The sequence below is a fragment of the Synchiropus splendidus genome, chromosome 1 (assembly GCF_027744825.2).
Source record: "Synchiropus splendidus isolate RoL2022-P1 chromosome 1, RoL_Sspl_1.0, whole genome shotgun sequence".
Taxonomy (NCBI): Eukaryota; Metazoa; Chordata; class Actinopteri; order Syngnathiformes; family Callionymidae; genus Synchiropus; species Synchiropus splendidus.
Window position 1 is genome coordinate 30,014,181 of NC_071334.1, and position 19,313 is coordinate 30,033,493.

A 19,313-nucleotide genomic window follows, 5' to 3' on the forward strand; every position below is an offset into this window, starting at 1 on the left:
AAGCCACAGAGTGTAAAAGTTAGAGTGCTGGGTAGGTGCAGAGGAGGCTAGTTCCTGGAGAGTGCCTCAAGGTTATGATGTAAAATACATTCACATATGTGTTGCACAAAAAACATCTGCTCCCAAGTGGATCACTGACAGCAAACATGTACGTTTGTTTAATCCGAATAAACTATTTACCCTGTGTGGCTTCATCCAGACGTGTAGAAAAACCGCAGTGGAAAATATTTAAATATAAATAAATGAACTGCTATTACATATAGCTATTAACTACTGTTACTGTTAACCTTAAATTGACTCACAACCAGGGGAAATGATAGTCCCAAATATTATTACTGTTTGAATCACTTTTTTATGGATTGAAATCATATGTACGAAAGTCTGACTCACTAGCCAAACACTGAGAGCGGGAGGGGGCAGACTTGTGCTAATGTGGAAATGCTCATTGACAAGCGCGCTGGCTGTGCGTCACCGCTCTGCGCTCCGTTTGCTCTCTTGCCACTGGCCGAATGCTGATAACGGAAAGTGCTCAGCAGAGCATCAAGATGGATAAAGTTTAATTGGTTTCCTGTCAAGACTCAAAACACCTGAGGGACGAAAACAAAACACGTGTCAGCGTCTTTACGGTTCCGTTTCATGGCTGATAATTGATCGTCGATAGTTTTGGTCAAATGAGATTTCAGTTTTGAGAGTAACATCTTAGTCGTCTTTGCATATAATTTGTGGGTTTAAAAAATAACATACAGTGCATTTGGAAATGTGTGTATCGAAGTCTAAGTGAGCAACTTCAGCTGTCGAATGACATTTTGTTTGCAAACATCATACATGATAATAATTTGCCCATATTTTTAGACATATTTGCATATTTGATGTTAATCGTTTTGGCTCGCTCTCGGGTCGTTTGCACGTTTTCTTTGTGCCGTTTCTCATCAATCATGGTCCAATCATCTCCCGCTGTGGCGACGGCAGGGGAGGGGGGTCTCCTTAACACCCAGAGACCCTCAGGTAGACCATCGCAGTCCAGCTTGGCTAAAATGAACAGAGGAGCTCTGCGCGTTGTGATGCTCCTGCTCCTCCAGGTCAGATGCGCCATGGCGCTCGCGTTACCGCCTGGGAGGGTGACCAGCGGGCAAGCGGACCAGTCGCAGGACGCTGTGTTCCATCTGAAGGATTTACCTCGGGGTCCGGCTGTGGCCCCCCACAAGAAGGCGCCGCAGTTCATGCTGGATCTTTTCAACGCCGTTTCAGTGACTGAGGGGACGCCGAAGAGCCAAAAGGAGATTCTGGACGGAAACATCGTACGAAGTTTTGAGGATAAAGGTGAGGCGCCACCGAAAAGCGAAGGAGTTCAAAAGTGTGTTTGCTAATTTTCTTACTATTTATCTTTTTATATACAGGTCACTCCGGCGAGAGGTTCCACTTCTTCAATTTGTCGTCTTTTGGCAGAGACGAGAAGATGATAAAAGCAGAGTTTCGTTGGTTCAGAAAGAAACAAAAGCATTACCTGGGGAAACCATTCCGGCCTCATTTTTATAAGGTAACACCGACATCGTCCTTTCCACTGTGTTGTCGAGGAGACAAATAAATAAATAAAAAATGAAGAAGCATCCACGCTAAACTATCTGAATCAGGTTTTGCTAGCAAACAGTAGTTAGAACTGAAATATTTACATTTGAATGGTTTGCAAAGATGGTATTTGTAAGACATTCCTCTGCCAAATTTTAGTGTGTTTCATATATATTTTTTTAGAGGATGAAGTGTGAGCGCAAGGATAAAATAGCTAATATGGTAATAAACACAGTCAGTTTTTTTTTTTTATTTCCTGGCACACGCGCAAGATGATTAATTTTAACCTCAGAGAGCAAAAAAATGAAATGGCCTCGCCTTGAAATGCTATGAAATAGTGAGTACCATACATGTTTTTTATTTGCCCAGGTGGATCTGTACGAGGTGCTCGACAGTCAAGTGAAACCATGGAGAGGAAACCTCATCACTTCCAGGCTGGTGCCACTGTACACACAAGGATGGGAGGTCTTCAACGTCACTCAAACGGTTGTTGTAACACTTCATTCCTCATCATGTCACTGTAATATGGAAGCAAAGTTGCTCACCCAGAACGGTTATGTCCCTCAGGTGTCCAAGTGGATCAGAAACAGCCTGGAGAACAACGGCATCTTGGTGGTCACCACGCTTCCATCTGGAGACTGGCTGGAGTTATTCTCAAGACAGAATGGAGAGCTGCTGGAAACAAACTCCTACTTGGTCATATTTTCTGATGACGGGAAAATAGGCGGATCAAACCAGTCGTTTTTTGGTAAGACAAATATGAAAATCTTCAATGTCCCACTCAGTACTCACCTCTGTCAACTGGAAACAGCATGGCACAACAAGTAATAATGTGAAATAAGCAGAATGAATTGAATTTTTATTTGTATGTTGTCATCATGGTCATGTAGCAACAGAGAAACAGGCATGTCTTTTTCAATAGTGGGGCAATTTGACTCATTGGATGTCACTTTCATCTTAAATCTTTTTACTTGCTCATATGGTTGACCACATAAGTGGTGACAATGTCGTTCCTCTGCAACTGTGTGCATGGATCTCAAACAATTTAGCTGTGGTTGGTCATAGCTGCACTCTACACAGGCAGCACCAGCGCCAAGAGTAACAAGAAGAAGATAAGACATAGACTTCAAATAGCAGGTTACGTGACGTGATTATACTGTGTTGGATCAACAGGTTCTGGTCTGGGGGTTTCCAGGTGGCTGACTGGTTGTAATGCCTTCCATTTGGATAGATTTTTTTCAATAGATGGAAGGTAACGTGCCATTATTGCCTGGTCAACAGTGTTAATTTTGAGATCTAAGTAAACAAAAATCCATTCACGGAGATGAAGGTGACATTTTCATCAACGAATAAAATGTTGCATGAGATGAAAATGTTTGTCAGAGACGAAGTTATTGTCTTAATGGAGGCAGGAGGACTATGACTATGAACTAAGGACATTAGCTGTACAGCTTCAGACTGGCCTGACTATAACATACACAGAAGGGGAGCAAGCAAACATTTTAGTCAAGTAAATCTTTCATCAACTATTTTCTTATAATTCATCGACTAAAACCAGACTTAGACCAAAACCATTTAGATGACAAAATTCAAACTAAACTGCATTTTAGTCAAAAGACTTTTAGATTTTAGATTAAAACTGCATGAAATTCTGCTGGTCAAGATTGAATCTAAGCTAGTAGCACTGGACCCATGAGCAAAAATACAAGCCACTGTATATTCTCCACACTTCTCAATACATGTGACAGTTTATGGACATTTCTTGAGGTAATACTCAATTGATTAACAGGAATTGGTTTACAGCCATGCTACATTTTGGCACCCGGTGTAACTGCATCGTGTGAGCCAAAAATGGCCCATGGCCTGCCAGTTTGAGACCCTGATATGCTGCAGAGTCTTAAATTCCTTGCTTTTCTAACTGGAACCGATCATCCACAGGACCAACAGCACCCCAGCATCACCACCTCAACAGACGCCGTCGTGGCGCTCCGGGGTCCACCCCACAAAACCACTCCCAGTCCTGTCGCAGGGTCCCCCTTTTCGTGGACTTCGAGGAGATCGGCTGGTCGGGCTGGATCATTTCACCGCGGGGATACAACGCCTACCACTGCAAAGGCTCCTGCCCGTTCCCACTGGGTGGAAGCCTGCGGGCCACCAACCACGCGACGGTGCGCTCCATCATGCACGCCCTGAAGCTCTCCACTGAAGACGTGGGCGCACCCTGCTGCGTCCCGGACAAACTTCAGTCCATCAGTCTGTTGTATTTCGACGATGAAGAGAACGTGGTGCTGAAGCAGTACGACGACATGGTGGCATTAAGTTGTGGATGCCACTGACCAACCCATGTCACCCATTCAACCACTAAGTGCGAATGCTGCTATTATGCACACTAGTCGACGCGACTTGTGTCAGGTGTATTTCTCCACATTAAACCTGAAACTATTTTTTTTTTGCATTTGATATCTGGTCATGTGATCTTATCATGCAAATGTAGCATTAAATTGTTTCACTGTATATAGCTACTGCTTCAAAATGACCAACAAGACTGTACAAAAAATATAAAAAATATTTATTTTAAATGACAGATTATGTGTGAATCAGTTGTTGTGAATATCACGAGCAGAGTGGAAGCAAATTCATCTAATGGAAATGATATACCTTGGACTTCATCTGCACCATCTGCCATCATTCACAATGTAATATGATGCTTTAAATATATTGTATTATTTTGAGAAATAAATAATATATTCCATCTGTGGTGAGAGTTGGATGACAAGCATCTGGTTCATAATCCGCACGACAGCTTTTGCAAATCCATGTTTGGTTGCATGAAATGGAAGCAGAATAGAAAGGGATGCAGAATACAGTGGCTTCCATCTCTTGGGGGTATTGGAGCAGCATGTGGTCGCATGATAATGGAAGCCATCCACAGAGGAGGAGATTATGATCCTCACTCTGTGGGATAAACAGAATGATAGTTGGTGCCACCATTGTCACTACACCTTCTGTCGAAAAGGACAACCTTGTAATTACAAGCTAATAAAATGATGTGTACTTTATTATAGTCGAATAGATTCATTTGTGAGTTTTGTTCATGAGAAAATGACAATAAATGTCCTATGAAAATACTTGAATATCGTATAGTTCAATAATATAGTTAGTTTGAAATTATTCAAGCGTAATAATGAAAAAAAAATAGATATGTTAACTGAACTACTGACACACAACATGCAGATGGCTGGTCAAATTTCATGTATGAAGTTTAGTAACTCAACTAGTTCTATTAAAATATGTACATGTATATACGTGTTGCATGATGCCTAAGTTAAAACACTAAATTTAAACTAAAATCCTATATTTCAATAAATGCTTAAACACAAAATAAGATCTACACGCATCAACAATTGCCTTTTTATTGGAATGGATCAGAGACACAACACAATCCTGCATTACTCTAGTTAGAAAAGTCATTGTTTCTTCCACTGCCTCTGCTTAATAGAAGCCAGTCGTTGCATTGTAAAAATGGACATCAGCATGCAACAGAGATATTACTCTCAGTCTGAAAAGAAATCACAGCATGTTTCAAGTAATTCTAAAGTCGTGTGTGGACAAACACCTTTCATGTGGACAATATTAGCTGTTGAAATTATTGAGTAAAACGTACATATTTAAAGTTCACGCGAACCCTCTCCATCCCCCTTACATCTAGATTAAATTGCACTTTTGTGTTGTCAGATAAATATATAGTGATCTGTTTGAACAATGCCTCTCTAATATAAAGATAGCTCCCACAAAAGCAGCAAAAATCACTGAACCCAGTAAAAAAAAGTACATTTACAATCAAACTTTCTGCAGTGTAACTCTCTGTCCGTCCTGTATTTACACCAGCACACCAGGTTAGTTCATTCATGTGTCAACAGAAACATTGCAATACTCATTGCCATACTATTAAAACTGAACATAGGAAGCGCCAACTGTACCAGGAAATTGCAACAAACATTTCTTCTCAACTTGGACAATCAAGCTCCTCTGTGCCGAGAAACTCTCCAAGTACGTTGTCATGTTGGCCGTAAAGTGTCTCTAAGTACGGATCATTGCAGTTAATTTTCCTGGACTTCTCCAAGTGCCTCAGCTCTTCCACTTCTACATAAGGATTTTTGACGGTCGAGTTCTGAGTCATAGGGGAGAGAGGGACTGGGACAAAGCTGTGATAAACCACCATTGGGGGAGTCAAAACCTCCATGGGCGATGCCTGCAGAACAGCACCATCTGGTGGCTGGACTGGCAGCTGCACATAACTCCCGGTTTCTGGGTCATAAAAGGTTTTAGTTTTGACCTGCACTGGCATGTCCACAAAGAAGTATTGCCCTGAATCGGGATCCTGGAGAAGCTTCCTTTGGGTCATTGGGAAAGCTTGTGTGACGATGTTGTGCTCGATGCTGGACTGCCTGGACAACTGCTCAGGTTGTCCAGACTGGATGGTCTGAGTTGAACTTTGAGGCACATTTGTGCTGTAAGTGTCAATACTGTGACTCCTTCTCAGTGGGTTTTCTCTGCACGTTCTTTCCCTTGCTCTGCCTCTCTGCTGGAGCTCATCCATGATGGATTTCTCAATCCGCTGCCTCCTTGGATCGGCTTTTTCCCTGACTGACATGTCTTCACTGTGCCGTCGCTGCGATTTGTCTGCTAAGTATCGGTCGATGCTAACCGATCGCTGGAATGGCTTATCTGACACAGGTCTGTCGCTGAGGTGAGCCTTGTACACTGGTACGTTGCTGATGACCTGGTCGCTGCTCAGCTGTCGTTGAAGTTCCTTTTCTGGATTGCTGTCCTGCCCCTGACGTTTCGCGATGGCATCTGGTTCGGTGAGGTCAACATTCCTCTTTTCCGTTGAGCTCCGCTTTTGTGTCTCAACCCTGCCTTGTGACCGCGTACTGTTTTCATGTCCTTGTTCTCTGTGACCTCGAGTCGGATGACTGTCTTCACTTGAGGCATCTCTGTGTTTTCTGTCCTTCCCTCGTCCACTACGGTGTTCAGATTTCTCGCCTCTGTGAGCTTCTCCCTTGTGTCTCCTGCTACCATGCGAAGACTTCTGGGCTTCGTCCTTCTTCATCCTTCTGTTGGTCAGCTTGATGGCTTTAAGAACCGCCTTTTCAGATTTGGGTAAGACCATCGGGGGTTTGGGAAGACTTGGTTGACTTTCGTAGCCGCTGCAGGTGGAGCCCGAGCATTCGCTGGCAATCTTCAGCACCTCCTGCTCGGGTGTTGCTTCACACGTTCCCATCTCATCTGCTGTTTCTGTGGTGCTGGTCGCAATACTTTCCAACCCTTCAGAACATGGACTCACACCAGAACAAACATCTTCATCCCTGGGTACAGTAAGTAGGTCTCCAGATTGAGGTCTCTTTCTGTCTTCTCCTTGTACATCCAAAGGCGAGGTTGGAGGAGACGGTGGGAGGTGCCTTACAAGTACTTTTTGTGTGGGTAGTATTTTATTTGTATTGAAGGAAATTTGATCTACAGTTTCTTCAGTACTTGGCATTTCCATATTTTCCTTGACTTCACTTATCTCCTGTTCCCCCTTCTCTGCTCCACTTAGACTGCTCCTTGGCGACCAGGGTTGCAAAGTCTTCTTCGACCTTTGTGGACAAGTATTGTCTTTGATTTTGAACAATGCGGGGATCCCCAAGGTCGGCGAAAAAATACTTGGTGGGGCCAATATGTTGGACGGAATCTCCTTCTCCCTTTGAGGTACTATTAATGGCTCTTTTTCCTTTTCATGATTACTCAGATGATAGTACTGACCGTCTTCTCCTATTGAACTCTGAACATTTCCCTCATCCTTTTCATCTTCTAGAAGCTCTTCATACAAGTTCTCCATGGAGTGGAAGATGTTGGATTCCGTCTCTGTATTTCTTTGCAAAGTGCTGTCCACAGAGAAGTAGGAGGATTTCGACGAGAGACTTGCTTGGTCAGGTGGACTGAAGCTTATGCCGTTGATCAGAACTAAAGGCGATGTCACACTCATGGGAGTTTCACTCACACCTTCCTCAGCAAGAGTTTTATGAAGCTTTTCTTTGGTTGGAATTTCATTTTCAATATCCTCTTTTGTTGCCTCTGACTCGAAAGCTTCTTCTTGTCCAGTCTCACTTGATGCTTGTGTTTTAATATCATCAATGGCACCGCCACTTGCTCCATCACTTACAATGAACTGTTTGCTAGTTTCAGCTGAATAAAGACAAGTCTCTGTGCTTCCCAACGGTTTTGCGCTCTCATTAGCTTCTTCGCCTTTTGCCAAAATGGTTTCATTAACCGAGATTGTGTCGCTGTTTTCGTACACTCCATCGTTCCTCATGACATCATCACGCCTGTCTTTTCTGCTGCCAATCTTTTTATGCCTCGGAGGAATTGCCGGCGACGCTAAAATTTTGCTTTCATTCTTTTCAATAACGTCGGATTGTCTCACATTTTCAACATCGGATCCCTTTGAATTGTAATTTGTGTCATTTACATTATTTACATAATGGTCTTGTTTAGCGCTAGTTTTCACTCGTGCATGGTATTCAACATCAGCCATGCCTGGAAGTGGTATTCTTCCACCCACTCTGTGAGTTTCGCCAATTCTGGGTTCAGTCTGGGACAGGATTTGTCGGATGTGACTGTGGTCCCGCACATCACCCAACCGCTCTCGCGGGTCGCTTTGTTGAGGACCGGGACTGGAAATATTTGCTTTACTTTCCTGTTCTTTGGAAGCATTACTTTCGCCACAACCATTTGCTAAATCCTTCCCTAAAGTTTTGTTTCTCCGTTCAGATATGATCTCTTCTAGCGCCATTTTGGCTTTGTCGTAATTGTCATTCAAAAGTGCTTTGCTCACAATAACATTGCTGTCTATCTTTGCAAAATGATCTTGCTTGCTGTGTTCTTTCTCCCTCTTGTCAAATATCTCCCTCTTTGCTGACGTGTTTCCTTTCATGGACAGCATTCCCTTTTTGATATTCCGAAGCTCCCGTGAGATCAAGTCATTCTTGGCCCTTGCCTCCTCCTCAATGCTTAAAACACCTGACTTCGTCATGCTTTCATGGACGCGACTTCCAAGCCTTGCTCTCTCCAGCTCCTTCAAAGCATGCAAATCATAACTAATATGATCATTATCTCGCATGTCCCGTGCCGTCTCCCCGTCCTGGCTGCATTTGGCCTGCACTTCCGCAACACCTTGCTCCATCTCCTCTCCTTGCTCCTCATCTGTCACTGAATACCGCTGATTTTTGATATAGTTGTTTTGCCTGGCGGAGAATATATGTTTGAGCTTCTTCTGCCTTCCCGACTCCCTCATATCTTCTTTTGAATCTTCCGAATTCCGGAGCTGCTGCTTAGTAAGAGCAAGCTGGATGTCTGATTTAGCAAAGTTTCTCTTGGGAACAGGTGGTGGCTCTTTCCTGGTGGCAGACGGACTAGAGGCCTCACTTGTGCATTGAGAGATCATTTGATCTGCGTCGCAGAGACTCTTCTGCTTGCTGCTAATTATCTCTTCGGAATTGGCGAGATTATTATAATTTTCCTGCATCTGCTCCACTTGTGAATTCGTCTTTGTGTTCTCTGAATGACCCGCAAATAGAGCTTTATTTTTAGCCGCGGTGATTGCTTCTTTTGCCGCTTTTATGACATCCAGCGTGGTCATGTGATGGTTGTCTCTTCCTTTTGGACTCATGGGCTCGCTTCCTTCCATTTGCACCATTGTTTTGTGGACATTCTCGGGCGCATTTAATGTTATTTTCCCTGAATACGGTGGCTCCTGTGTCCCAACGGTTGAAGGTGAAATAACAGGGGAATGATCTGGGTTCACATTTGTCACCGCTGACTCATCGTCACAGACTGCAGCGCCAGTGCTTGACGGGACTTGGAGAAATTTCTTTTCGACATCGACAGGGCTGGACTTCTTATACAAATTTAAAGAAGGATAGTTTTGCCTTTTTACATTTGGACTTCTGTTCTTCTTCAGCTCCCCAAGACCAGCCTCACCTTTAGTTTGCAGTATGTTGGACAGCAGGAAATCGCCTGACAAAGGTCTGTCAGAATCAGCAACGATCAGTGGGGTACCCCCAGACTCCACCGGGGGACTGTGAACTGTCTGCACCTCTTTTGGAACAGCTGGAGTGCTCAAGCCTGAGGAGTTCCCCTCTGACCCTGCGGGTTTCAGATTGCTTGACGGTGGGGAAAGGGTGCCACTCTCCGGGGTGTCCACGTTTTTAAACTTAGGGGGGCTGTAACGGCTTTTTACCCTTTTCCTATTGTCTTTGAGGTTAAAGAGAATGCTGGAGGCGAGTGACTTGTAACTGTCCCGCTTGACTGGAGGCTCGGGGGTCAGCTTGGCCTCCGAGTGGGGTGTGAGTGGAAGGTCAAGCGCAGATGGTGATAGGACATTTTGTAGGATTTCTGATGTTTCTGTTGGCTGTCTGGAGGGAATTAAGGGAGTCATGAGTTGACAGATGCTGAAGGGAGTAGACGCAACGGAGCTGACGTCCTCCACTGCTTTCACTTCGAAAGATTTTCCCTCATTTTTGTCTGATGCAATATTTCCATCCACAGTTGCAGAGGGAACCTCCTGAGGTGGCAACGCAGATTCATGGATTGGGACAGCACTCGTTGCCCTGGATTTGTTGCGCCTCCAGGGGGCAACACCTCCATCCACTCCATTTGAGGAACACCTCTTCTGAGTCAATGTGATAGATGGTTTTGGCAAGACCTTTGGGGGTGAAGGGGCACGGATGGTTACGGGTTTTGCAGGTGTCTGAAGTTCAACAAGCTCTTCCTCACATGACTTTGTCTCCTCTGTGTGTCGAGTATTTTTAATGTGAGCCTGCGTCAGCTCTTTGTAAAACGGAAGATCACACCACTTTGGGATGTTATCAGCTGGAAGAATAGAGCAGTCCTCTTGCGTGAAAGGGAATTTGTTAAAAGCCCCCCACGACTGAAAGGGGCTGAACTCACTGTGGAGGAAAAAGTTTTTAATGTTGAGTTTCTTTAATTTGACTGTGGATTTCCCGTTTTTTATTTTACTAGATTTCTCAGAAGAAGTTTTGTTCTTTGAACCTGTGGTCTTCCGGTCGCTCCCCTTGTAATGTCCATCCGTGAGATTAGAGTGGTAGTTTGAGGAGAATTCTGAAAGCTCTCGTTCAATACTCCGAAGTGCCGATTGATCCCAGGATTCTCCGTTGCAGTCGCTCTTGCCACCGTTTTTGATCAACAGGCCATCACGGCTCTCCTCTTTTATACTCAATGCATTGAGAAAAGATGACATTTGAGACATGTTTGTTTGCTGCTTCCATGGTTGAGTGCCAATCTTCTCATCCTTGCTCAGTTCTTGCTTTTTATTCTCCTTACGATGACTCTTTTTAAGAGGGTCTCCAGCCAAAGGTTTGTGGCAACTGAAAGGCGAATATCCATACAAAAATTCATCATTGTACACGGCGTCATCTCCGACGCAAAGGCTTCGGAAAGCTCGATCAGTGAGAGTGCTGACTTCTCTGTCCGTCTCATCCATGAACAAGTCAGTGAATCCATTGGGGAAGCGGTGGTGAAGCATGCTCCCCACCCTGTGGCTCATGTGTCGCTTTTCCACACAGCTCATGATGGCTTTGTTTCCGTCTCGCGCATCACCTGTCTTCATCCACCACAACTGTGTAAATCCTCTATTTGTTTTCCAGCTCAGGTTGAAGCCAGGACAATGGAAGTGTCTGTGGTGTTTCTAAAAAAAAAGACAAACATTGTTATAAGATGTTAAAGTCGCAGAATTAAACCAGTCAACACCTTAAAGTGTTTGACCTTTATGAACATGACATGTGCAGACCTCGGCTGTGTGAGTATATAAGCAGCAGACAACACTACATGCCATCTATTTAAGGATCGCTACAGCGGCTCATGCTTTAAGTAAAGTTGTTGAAGGGAGCTTCTGTAATGGATGACTTTGGGCTCCTTAGTCAGTAAGGTCGGTTTGTTCCATCCAAGCCTGGTAGTACACTGTCATCAATGTCATGTCCACTTCCTATTGTTTTCAGATCTTTCACTGTATGAGAAACAGTTTTTATTGCATTGGGTTTGGGAGCCACCACTAAAATTGAGATGAGACACATGAGAACAATTGGTCTCAAGTCCAAAAATGACATGTACATTTTTGGAATGTTTTTTGGAAGTGATAAGCATGGCAACCCTGTGTAGTTTGTAGCTCTGTGTATCATTATCATAGCGTATCGTATGATAGTCTTCTAGACAAATCTGCATCAATATTAATTTGATTACATTTTTTTAGTAGTAGTGGTGACAAACCTTAGTGAAATATCTGTCTCTTGGACATTATCAACATGTTATGTAACTGCATCAATTGTCTGTCCAAACTAATGACAAATAATCATTAAAACCACATTATTCACATAAAATGTGAGTCAAGAGTATTTTTACTGCGTGGTTTCTAGTTCATAAACAGCGAGTGTGTACTTACAAACATTTTGCAGAGATCTGCCAAAGCTATTATTATGAATGGATAATCTGTCGTATGACTGAGTTTGGAGATATTTTACTGCCCAGTTTTCTATTCTTTGTTTGTGTTCACAATAAAATGTAATGAAGGTACCAACACTGATGGCCAGTCAAACCAAAATTACTTTTGTGGACTTTTACATACAAATTCACAAAATCAACCCTGGATTAAAGGTCTTAAATATGTATTAAAATGGACCCCACATTTATGACATCCATTCTGCCATTTATTTTAAATCTGACTAAAGTTGAGCCTTGAGTTTTCATGGCATTTGTGTCCAAGAAATAAAGACATTTTTTACATTTGATCACATTTTCTTATTTGCCTAATAAAGCACTTCCACACGGTAACACTGTGCCCATTTTTTTTACAATGAAATCCAATTAGTTATCTTGGTTTGGTGATATATTTTTTTAATCTCTGTTATTTTCGACAGTATTTCATATCGTGGTCCTTGTGTTATCTTTTTGTATCATTTCGGGAGGTTGCTATTTCGATACACCCATATATTAAAAATGTTTTCCTGCAGTATGAACTCATGTATTGTCTGAAATATAAAATGATTTGAGGAAACATTTACTTCATTATTAGAGTAAATAGAGTCATAACAACTGATCAGTTGTCATCCAAAAAAAAAAAAAAAAAAAATCGAATTACAAGCAAACTTCAGCAGGCACATTTCACATCACAGTTTAGTGACAATTCCTTCCATGCATTTCATTTGGTATGAGCAAATGACAATGACCTTCCAAACATAATTCAGAGTAAGAAAAGCACAGGGACGGGTGACTAGCTACAAGAAGTGGGGGAGGTTGACTGACATCAAAGTATATTATTGAACATTCTTTTCCATTCAGAACTCTTGTGGCTCTATCAGAACATATCTCTGAGCTCTTTTTAGGGGCAACATGAGTAAATCATCATATTATTCACAGTGTGTGTCCGCAGCAGCTGTTCTACTGTAGCTTACTTGTGCTATCTGGGTGAGGTCTTAGAATAGCTCATTAACCCATTTATATGCTGTGACCTGAGAGCATGGCCACTGGAAGATCAACAATTCTCAGCCTTCTTGTTCTCCTCAAACTCAAAGCCCTAAGGATTTTGGATTTAGCCACGACAACAACTTAAATCTATCGACTACACGTCCAAATGATGGAATTTAGTACATCCCTCTAGATTGACTCACGAAATATGTTGGCTCTCCTGGAGACTGTGGCGTCCAAAACAGCACTCATAACTTCAGATCAGTGAGCGACGGTGGTACTTTCCCAGCGTCTGCTCGTATATTTATATCCGCGGCATGCGTTGGCCCATATAAGCCTAAATCTTGTCATGAAAGTATAACAGAAGTTTAGTGATTGTTTTACGTTTGTCTGTTGTTGAATAAAGTTTCCGTAGATGTTGCGTTGCTCACCTTTGTCTCTCATGCTGTGAGTCTAATGTAGGTGATCTCACGGACAAATCCTTAGTGAAATGAAAGGTTTCAGTTGTGGCTGACCTGTTGAGATAAAAGATAAATTAATGGTTGTATTGGATGAGTAGTGAAGTCTTAACTTGGAGTTAAGTAGAGAAGTAAAAACTCACCCAAAGTGAGTCAAGCCCTCTGCTCCATGTCCAAATGCTCCAGTGTGGCCCGGCTCCTGATAGCAAGCCCTGAAGAAACCAAAATAGACAGGTCGGTGTGGCCAAACTGAGCAGCAACGCCGGGCACGAAAGCTTGTTCATATTAACCAGTTGGGTGTCGAGTGGCAGGGCCAGCGGGAATGAAATGAACACTGTCATTGGTTATTTTAGGAATAACCACTGATTGGCTCTTGTCAAGCTCCTTTAAAGCTACACAACATCAGGTGCAAAAGTCGTCAGCTCCAGAAGAGCGATTGTTTTGATGGTGTCCATGATCCGGGAGGGCTTTTACGCCACCAGTTTATGTGTGTGTGTGTGTTTGTGTCTGTACATGTGTCTGTGTAAATGAGTGGCGCGTCCAGTTTTGGGATTTAAGCAGCTGTTGTTGCTGTGAGCTCATGCAGATACAAGGACCTGTTGACTTGTTACCCTTCATGAGTCACAGGAAGTGAAATGATGAGGTCAAATTTGAGCGTTGACCCATTGACTACATGAGGCAGAACTGGAAAATGTTTTTATTATTATTAGTATTATTATTATTGTTATTATTATTATTATTATAATGATGGTTTTGAGTAGTTAAAAGTCAATAAATAAAAGTATATATTTTTTTCTATTGACAGTTTTTTCCCCCATTTTTAAGGAAATATATTCTTAAATAGCCGTCATTTACTTAGAAAGAAATTGTGATGTAAATATGATATATATGAAAATAACAACAACAACAACAACAAAAAAAACATTGAACCTAGGGCAGGGACATCAGTTCATTCCAATGAATTATTTACAGGAAAAAGAAAGTGGACTGCGAGAAAGCTTCTTTCATAGAGAACATTTTTCAGTCCACTGATTCCAGGAGCACGACGCTCACAATGTGATGTCGTAGCCATGATGAATAAGTAGACTGAACAAGCTTGTGTTGAAGGACAGAACATTTAAGGAGCACAGGATAGAAGCTGAAATTAATAAATAAATAAATTAAAAGAATGTTGGGTGTGCTTTATGCAGCAAGGAGAATGCTCATCACTGAAGCACTTTAACCTAGCTGTTTAAACGTATGTCAACAGAGTCAACTTCCATGATATCATTCTGGTTTTGAATATTTACATGGGATAAAAATGCAACTGAATAATAACTGAAGCTTTGTTTCATTTGTTCTTTCTCAAATGGAGTGCCACCTCTAATAAAATGTCTAGGAAAAACATGACATGTGATAATAACACAGACCACTGTTGGTAAAAGATTTCACTTTCAGAGGTTGACCAGAGGAGAGTCCAGACTTTGAGCTGACTGACACCCACACATGTTTGGATGACCATTCGGAAGAAGACGGTCAAAAATTTTGGAGGGTAGGTGTGCGAGTTCATGGCCGCCAGCAGTGACACACTAACCACAGTTATGTCAAACCACCACTAATGACCAGGATATAAAAAGCAGAAAGCAAAAAAAAAATGGTCACTGATATCACAAACACCATTTGATCACAAACAAGAAATTTTACCAGGTTTAACACTTCAACCTCAACGTTGAAGAGAGGCTATATAGTCAGTAATTACCGTGTAACAGAGTCACGGTGCATTTCACTGCAAGTAATTCAACTGTTAAAATGGATATTTAACTGAATATTGGGTCTGGATATCAACACCAGACAATGCAACACATTTCTGTGAGTCAAAGTGAATTGTTTATTTACCAGCTCATCTCCAGAATATCGCTGGTGTCCACTTCTCTGGTCAACTCATCGGCCCACGGGCTTTGCATGTGGCTTCTTATGTAAGAGGTCGCACCCTGGTCACTTTATCTAGCACCACTCAGCCTGTGAAATGAGGATTGACTGACATTGCACAGTGGCGGTCACAAGCCCCACTGCATACTGCGACACGCAGCAGATGTGACCTCTGATGAGGTTTTCACTGATGAACCCTTCTTCACTGACTAAGGAATCTGATTCTTTCCATGGGTCCCACTTGTAACAACATCTAAAAAGGTCTCACCAAAAGCGGTCCTTCTGAAAACTGAGAGCAAAAAAAGGCTACAGTGCTCTTTTGGGCGTTGGAGAAACAGGAGGAGCAGCCTTTGGATACTTTCATATTGGCAGGACAGAGGGCAGGAGGACACATAAAGTACCCACAGTAAGGTCAGGTGAGTGGGGTGCAGGTTCTGTAGCCCACTCTTCTGACTCTCTGTGAACTGTGTTTCAGCACAGCCTTACAAGTGAGCGAAGGACAATCCTGTTTCTTCTGAACTGGAGAGGATCTTGTCAACATTGTGCCAGACTCACATCTGAGGGTCTTGGCTTGGTCCGTCATGGGCACCACAGCCAATGCAGCTATGGGCTAGTGCTTGATGGAACACCTTCCTGCTGCAGAGATGATCAAAATTGTAAGAGAGTTCTGAAGATAGCCTGATACTGGCAAAAGCTAGGTTGACTGTCGGGGCTTTCTAGATCCAGTTGCTGCTGCCTAAACAGGTTCTTTTCAGGTTTGTCAAAAGCCATGGGCTAATAAGAACATCGCTGCATCTTCAGAACAACAGGGTTGATAAAAAGGCAGTCGATATTAGGATGCAAATCGAAACAAAACTAGCAATGGCTTCCAGGAACATCACCTATCACCATGAATAATAGGGCTGTAAATTCACTTTGGTCCATTTCTCAGATCAGATTTGAGATTCTCAAAACTAAAGCACTTTCTCATTTCTTTGATCAAGCTGCAAATAAAGTAGTGAATCCATGCAAATGTGTCACGACACATCTCTGCTGTTTCCTCCATTTTCAGTTGCTTATGTCATGTTGATCAAAATGTATCTCTGTTGAATAGTCTGACGTCCCATGACATTTAGGCGTTGCATGAAAACTGGTTGAACAAGTTGTGAATACATCAAGCATATGTCAATACATTTCCACCAGACCTTTTCCCTAAATTTCTACTCAATCTGTAAATGGCTTCCAGGTGAATCTTGACTTTCTCAAATGAAGAGAACTATGTGAAGCATCAGATCAACCAATGGTCAGTCAGTTTTCTGAAGCGGCACAGAGGTGCGTCTCCTCAACCGGCTACTGTCAAGGAACTGTCAAAGGGCAAGGAATTAGACTGGGTCAATGGCGTGGCGGAGGAGTTGGGAGGCAAAACAGAGGAGGAGGCAGGACATATCCACATATTCCTGATGAGATAAGAGCCACACTTGTAGACCATGTGTTCATCATGGACTTACAATGGCTGAGGCTGGACGAAGGGTGTAGTCTGTGTCCTCAGTCATGCAAATTTTTCCTCAACTGTACAGGTATGGAATCCAACAGTAGGTACTGTAATATTGGATACTGTCTGACATGCTTTATACAGCACTACAGTATTACAATAGCATTTTACAATATACAGTACGTTCTTTAAACAGTAAAGTTTTAACTTACTCAATTTTGTGTTGAGGATAACTGTATTTTTTCCACATATGACTCCAAGACAACTTCACAGTGGTGGCAGAGGGCATCTTTTCACACCTCATCAGGAAGAAACAATGCCACAACACTGAGGGAGATCAAAAGTGCAGTTATGGAGGACAACAACATCTAAACTGTCAGTATCTTGGCCATTGACAGGGTGCCAAAAAGAAACCTAATCAGTATGAAACAGCTCTACACTGTTCCATTTGAAACAAATGAGGACCGAGTGAAGGTGCTGTACTACCAATACATACAGGCAAGACATATATGAGCCTGTAGTAACTGTCGGCTACCTCGCAATAAACAATACCATGTTGTATCGTGATAAACAGTATAGTATATTGTAATATGTGTGATAAACATTCAATGTCTGTTACCCAAAATGAAAATGCAAGTAATTCATAATGCTTATTTTATTTTGGGATATAGTGTATAATGGAAGTGGAAGCAAGTGACCCAGCGCTCAACTTCATCTACATGGATGAAGCTGTTACGAACGCCAGGAGGTGAAGCACGACTGCCTTGCAATTCCTACGGCACTGCATGCACATTTTTCCCTAGAGTGGTTGACCAATGTTCACTTTATTTTTTTTTACATTGCTGTCTTTCGCTTCCTGCATCACAATGACATGGTCTGTCAACAAACGACACGACTAAGTAATCTGACACTCTTGCCCGCACACAATCACACAAGGACTTGAGTGTACACTGACATGTTCATTGACACAGAGATTTACTTTGGAGCCTGAGACTGGATTTTTACAGGTAATCCATGGTGCATATGTATGTCCATACTCCCAACATTAAAATAACATTTACAATGTATTATAGGACATTGCATGCATTCATCACAGCGTTCTTTCACAGCGACTTCAGAAGGTTTCTGAACATGCAACTGACATTGTGTCCTTTGGTGATGAAGGCATGAAATGCCTCCTCTTGGGGTTGGCAGACTACCACCACCCTCTTTGAACTTACCCTACAGTTCTGGACCTACAGTGCCTGATGACATATACATTGAGATAGACCTTGATATCTGTGATATCAATGTTTTATTTCTGCCAATGTAAAGTGGATTTGAGCTGCATGCTCCATTTCCTGAACACTTTCCAGCCAGGTGCTGTACTGAAATCACCTATCATGTATCTTAATACATTATAGAGTAATAGTAATGATTACTGGCTCGACCGTAATATAGGAACTCAATGCTGATGGTGCTTTCAGTTTTTTCTCCGGATTCCAGTGGTGTCCGCCCTCACTAGAGGTTCACACGGCCGCATTCCGCGCGCCTCCCTTCACCATGAACATGTCAAACAGAGCCTAAAAAAAGCATGTGAACTGTTTTTGTTTATGAATGTGCAACTAGCTGGCACGTGTGTTGCCAAAAAAACCACCTCCATGTACGGTTGGGTCAAATTGGACTGGTTGCATCTTTAATTTACAATCCTTTATCAATGTACTGTCCCAAGACTGGTTCATTCAAGATATACTTATTTAGACAGGTTTGTTACTGTGACCAGTTAAAACAATAAAACACAAATTTTCATGAGAAATAAATAACAAAAATAACATATCCGATGGACAGACAGACAGACAGACAGACAGACAGACAGGCAGACAGACAGACAGACAGATAGATAGATAGATAGATAGATAGATAGATAGATAGATAGATAGATAGATAGATAGATAGATAGATAGATAGACAGACAGATAGATAGATAGATAGATAGATAGATAGATAGATAGATAGATAGATAGATAGATAGATAGATAGATAGACAGACAGATAGATAGATAGATAGATAGATAGATAGATAGATAGATAGATAGATGGACAGATGGATGGATAGATAGATAGATAGACAGATAGATGATAGATAGATAGATAGATAGATAGATAGATAGATAGATAGATAGATAGATAGATAGATAGATAGATAGATAGATAGATAGATAGATAGATAGATAGATAGATAGATAGATAGATAGATAGATAGATAGATAGATAGATAGATAGACTTGGATGGTCAAGGACTCAAGTTACAAAACACAAGTGATGCAAGTGAATTTGTGGAAATGAGCTTGATACCATGACTGCAATGTTCTTCATTCACAGTGTAAACATATTGGGAAATCAAACACAGC

The 19,313-nt window shown here is 42.1% G+C and overlaps 2 protein-coding genes across 2 annotated transcripts; one reads left to right on the forward strand and one right to left on the reverse strand.

Annotated features, from left to right (window-relative positions):
* The first annotated feature begins 1,034 nt into the window (after positions 1-1,034).
* On the forward strand, positions 1,035-4,087 carry LOC128752201 (bone morphogenetic protein 2-B-like). The gene is made up of 5 exons (XM_053853152.1): positions 1,035-1,320; positions 1,398-1,537; positions 1,936-2,052; positions 2,134-2,314; positions 3,505-4,087. Exons 1-5 carry the CDS (start codon positions 1,035-1,037, stop codon positions 3,900-3,902), a joined length of 1,122 nt encoding a protein of 373 aa, XP_053709127.1. The 3' UTR covers positions 3,903-4,087.
* A 1,485-nt stretch (positions 4,088-5,572) lies between these two features.
* On the reverse strand, positions 5,573-13,785 carry LOC128758492 (uncharacterized). The gene is made up of 3 exons (XM_053864513.1): positions 13,688-13,785; positions 13,518-13,601; positions 5,573-11,314 (listed from the first exon to the last, which is right to left on the reverse strand). Exon 3 carries the CDS (start codon positions 11,234-11,236, stop codon positions 5,573-5,575), a length of 5,664 nt encoding a protein of 1,887 aa, XP_053720488.1. The 5' UTR covers positions 11,237-11,314; positions 13,518-13,601; positions 13,688-13,785.
* Between the last annotated feature and the right edge of the window lie 5,528 nt (positions 13,786-19,313).

Excerpts from the sequence above, each read along its gene's own strand:
- LOC128752201 (XM_053853152.1), top strand. The coding sequence starts at position 1,035 with ATGAACAGAGGAGCTCTGCGCGTTGTGATGCTCCTGCTCCTCCAGGTC. Across the intron at positions 1,538-1,935 it reads TCCGGCCTCATTTTTATAAG|GTGGATCTGTACGAGGTGCT; the intron begins GTAACACCGACA and ends TTATTTGCCCAG. Across the intron at positions 2,315-3,504 it reads ATCAAACCAGTCGTTTTTTG|GACCAACAGCACCCCAGCAT; the intron begins GTAAGACAAATA and ends GATCATCCACAG.
- LOC128758492 (XM_053864513.1), bottom strand. The coding sequence starts at position 11,236 with ATGAAGACAGGTGATGCGCGAGACGGAAACAAAGCCATCATGAGCTGT.